Source organism: Triticum aestivum, chromosome 7A, assembly GCF_018294505.1.
Source record: "Triticum aestivum cultivar Chinese Spring chromosome 7A, IWGSC CS RefSeq v2.1, whole genome shotgun sequence".
Taxonomy (NCBI): Eukaryota; Viridiplantae; Streptophyta; class Magnoliopsida; order Poales; family Poaceae; genus Triticum; species Triticum aestivum.
In genome coordinates, this window is record NC_057812.1 from 119,680,265 (window position 1) to 119,684,289 (window position 4,025).

The window sequence follows — 4,025 nt, forward strand, 5'->3', positions numbered from 1 at the left end:
ATCTAATATTTTAGTTGGACAAAATTTGAGGTTAGGAAGATTGATTATGTGATTAACTGTTTCCTCAAGGTTGTGTTTCTGTCGCATAATTTAGTACGACAAAAGAAGTAGTGCTTAACGATGGAGATATTTGTATTATCAACCATTCGACCCTAATCATGTAATCAAATTATTATATGTATGTTCACTGAGACATTTTTTTACTAATGCCTAGTTTGGCAGCATAGTTTTCTCAAAACCGTAGTAATCTAAAACCTCGGTATTCAATTACATAAACAATGAATACTTCAGTTTCGAAAAACCATAGTTGTTTCTTCTTCGGTTTAGAAAAAAGTGGTCAAGACATCTTTTCTTGAATACTAGTAAAAAATGGTATTAGGGTTAATATGTTTATAAAACAGTGATATTTGTTGAACCCAAACACTTCAAAGTTTCGAAAACTGTGGTTTCTGAGAAAACCATAATATTCTCCAAATACTTAAAAAAAAACTAGCCTAAGTCTTTGTAGCGGCATCTTTTATTTTACCTTTTACCATGTAAGTTTTTTAGGGATGCCTTTCTATTGTAAGTTGCCTGGCAAGTTTACATTCATTTATTTCAATCAATTCTCTGTTGAGAACTTGCATCACTTTGTTAGTCAATATGTGAGTTAAACGTGCTGCGTCTAGTTCACTAATAAATGAGTATGGACAGCTTTTTATTATTGACATATACATAAACTCGTGTATTATGAAGTCACTCACAATTCAAGAAAAAGTTGCATTAACCTCAAAACTAGTAACAACAGTAGTGGCTTAGATTCTGGTGCGTGTGGTCGCCGTGTGCTACTCGTTATCGACACGATGCTACTAGAAAATCGACAGACCACACACTGACACACCTGAACACACACACACACACACAAAAAAGCTGCCTTTGATGGCCACCAAGGCCCCGAGCTGCTCCACCCGCTTCAGATCTCCGGCCAGCGCCGTTTGGTTCCTGCCGGCCGCCGTCTTCATCCTCCTCCTCCTCCTTCTGGGCCGCCCGACCATGGACCCCTACGCTCCCGCCACCCCTCCTGGTCCCGTGTCTTCCCGGCGCGCCGATCTGTACGGCAGGATGGCGCGGGACCTTGACGAGCGCGGCGCGGCCTTCTTGAAGGGCGGCGAGACATCGCAGTCCCTCACGCTCTCGGACCTCTTCGAGGTCAGGGACGGCGCCGTCGTGCCCAGGCTCAAGGTGAAGGCTTCTCGCCCCCTGCTCTCGCCGTCGTGGCACGCATGAATTTCTGAAAGTGTGACCGCTCTGCTGCTCATCTCATCAGGCCGTCGACCCGCCGGTGCGTGCAAACGTGCTCTACCTGGACCCGGTGTTCGCCGCCGAGATAGCGTAAGTGGTGAGATTTGGTTTCGAATCAACCGCCATGGTTCCAAGGATTGTTGCTGGCATGGATTTGGTTTAGCTGCAGTAGGCCAATCTGGGATGACAATATTGCTCATTCTTTGTAATAAATGGGACCAAAGCAGTGCTAATTGAGTATGATTTGTACATGCAGGAAGGCTGTGAAGGAAGTATTTCTTCCTTATTTTGATAAAGGTAAAGTTTATGTTCAGTACATTTAATAGTTACTCTCTCCTTCGGTATTAATTTCTGATATGGATAAAATAGATATGACCGCCTGTTCTATATTGCTTGGTCAATCTATACTTCATTAATTTGTAACATAAAGCTGCACACTTGTGTAAGTACTGCTTCATGTTGATTTGCTTTGCTCGGTCATTTCTTATTGCCAGCTATTTGGTTCCAAAATTCGAGCATGTACCACTTTAGTATGTTTCATGCCTCCCATCATCTGGAGCCAATCTTAGCAACCAAGGATGAGGTAATTAAATCATCTGATTGGGATTTGCGTGAGCATGGGATTACAACTTTTTGCTGATGTATCTTCTATGTGTCGTATTGTTGAGATTGAAGCCGAAGTCGATGCTGTAAAAGGAGTTACTGAGGCTGTTTGCCCCCTTAAAATTTCTTTGGATCGAGTGGTCTTGACATCAACTGGAGTTCTTCTTGGCTTGTGGCAGGTTTGAATCTTTGACAACACCCTATTCTGCTGCCAGATGACATGTTGGACACCTGTCTTTGTTTGTATACAATTAATCTTAGTGTTTCATCCTCCACTCTTACAAGTATACAGACTGAAATAAGTTATTTGGTTTCGTATTTTAGGTTGAATCTGGTACTGATCCTGCCGACATCCGCTCAAAATTGAGAGAAGCTCTCCCTCGAGCACCCCAAAAGCAGTTGGTGAGAGCAACTTAGATGAATTTGTTGGAAACATGACCTGACCCATTGTGAACATATAGCATCATATTGGCGTGATAACATTGAGAAGGGAACTCAAATTTACTCTACTAGTTGACTTCCGCATTGCATCAAGTTCAATGTTCTGGATTCATTCTAGTGGGTTTACACACTTACTAATTGCTGATTGCTATTGACCTGATATTTCACGCGTCTCGATGAATTAGTCACTGACTCCATTTTATGCATGTGGCAGTATGATCCTGTTCTCCTCCACACATCCTTTGCGCGAATTCTGGGACCTCCTAAGCTCCCACAACAGGTAGCCCGCTACAACACAATTTTTTCTGTTGCTATTTTCTGTATCTGAATTCTTTGCAGAAAGGCACATGATGTTTTGCTTTAATCAGTGGTCTAGCAAGCTTCTTCAATATAACCATGCAATAAGCCTGCTAATTTGGATTGTTCGAGCATTTGGCATCGTAGTGCCTTTCTGTAACTGTTTATTATCTCTAATTTTTAGTATTCGTTAACTAGCAGACACCTTCTAGAGTTGTGCAAACTTTACTAGAACTAGCAAGGATTGTGCTCGTTTATTTAATATCGCATTGCATCAATTATTTTAACATTTGACCTACACTTTTTCAGGAGGACACGTCATCTTTCAGTCACATCAAATTCTTCCATGACCTCGTTGCACAGGTTAATGGGAAAATCCGTGGCTTCCAGGTAAACTTTTGCATCACAGAAAGTTTGTCCTAAAGATAATGATTCATTAGCTAATCTGCATCTCAAAACTGTTCCAGGCAAAGGTATCAGAGTTGTGGTATGTAGAAGAGTACGATGTGCTAGCCCTAGCACTGAATGGAAAGATGAGAGTGCGGAGGCTCCACCTTGGCTGCAATGAGGGCCAAGATAACTGATGACAGTAAAGAGAACACCACCAGGGTATCAGTGCGCAATGCATCGTCTTTATGAGTTAGCAATGCTTGGGAGTGCCTCTATGATTAACATATACTAGTGTGTGCCTGTAGCGCGCTACTACTACTTAACAGTAGCATTGGGTAGGGATCTACCTATAAGGTATTTCCTCGTAGCGTTTTGCAGTGAGCTGCTTATTTTTACTCGGCAAACCTTTTGCCGAGTAGCTGACAAATAACACTCAGCTTATGTCGTTATGCCTACCAGGAGTATGCCGAGTCCTTTTTGTCGAGTGTAACACCCGATAACTTTTTGCCGAGGTTAAATTTAGCTTTCACGGTGTAGTCTTCGTACTTGACTTTCACGTTTTTTCCTGTAATGAAAGAGAGGAAGTGTTGATAGCAACGGATTCCTTGATCAAAATCGGACGACAAGGATCCCATCGCGCTGGATGACTTAGCGAACTACAGCTGCCACATCATTTATGCGTGTGACCGAACAGCTGGCGTCGCGTTCATGTCCAGGTGAGCGAACGTTCGCTCAATAGTATTTCCGCTCAAACTTTGGCTCTATTTTTCTTTTTTCTTTTAAAGATAAGTTCGGCTCTATTTTTCTGATGTGTTTCGCTTTAGGGTTGTTTATTTGCGTAGGACTGTCGGGGGATAATTGGATCGAGTAGGAGTTGTTACGTGGAAGAGGGGCTAGCTAGCTGCGCGATCCTTTGGCTAGGTGATGAGGAAGAAATTGACACGGCCAGGTGATGAGGAAGAAATTGACACGGCCGGCCGTTGTATGGGAGCACGGCCAGAGATGGACTTCGA

General features: G+C 42.8%; 1 protein-coding gene across 1 annotated transcript; it reads left to right on the forward strand.

Annotated features, from left to right (window-relative positions):
- The first annotated feature begins 866 nt into the window (after window positions 1–866).
- LOC123150739 (uncharacterized) lies at window positions 867–3,548 on the forward strand. The gene is made up of 9 exons (XM_044570572.1): window positions 867–1,221; window positions 1,307–1,371; window positions 1,538–1,578; window positions 1,776–1,864; window positions 1,950–2,063; window positions 2,209–2,286; window positions 2,540–2,605; window positions 2,932–3,012; window positions 3,090–3,548. The coding sequence occupies exons 1-9, from the start codon at window positions 919–921 to the stop codon at window positions 3,204–3,206; spliced, it is 954 nt and encodes a 317-aa protein (XP_044426507.1). The 5' UTR covers window positions 867–918; the 3' UTR covers window positions 3,207–3,548.
- Window positions 3,549–4,025: the final 477 nt, after the last annotated feature.

Coding starts and splice junctions, on each gene's coding strand:
- LOC123150739 (XM_044570572.1), top strand. CDS start 919: ATGGCCACCAAGGCCCCGAGCTGCTCCACCCGCTTCAGATCTCCGGCC. Junction 2,064..2,208: donor TTCTTCTTGGCTTGTGGCAG/GTTTGAATCTTT, acceptor TTCGTATTTTAG/GTTGAATCTGGTACTGATCC. Junction 2,606..2,931: donor CTCCTAAGCTCCCACAACAG/GTAGCCCGCTAC, acceptor ACACTTTTTCAG/GAGGACACGTCATCTTTCAG.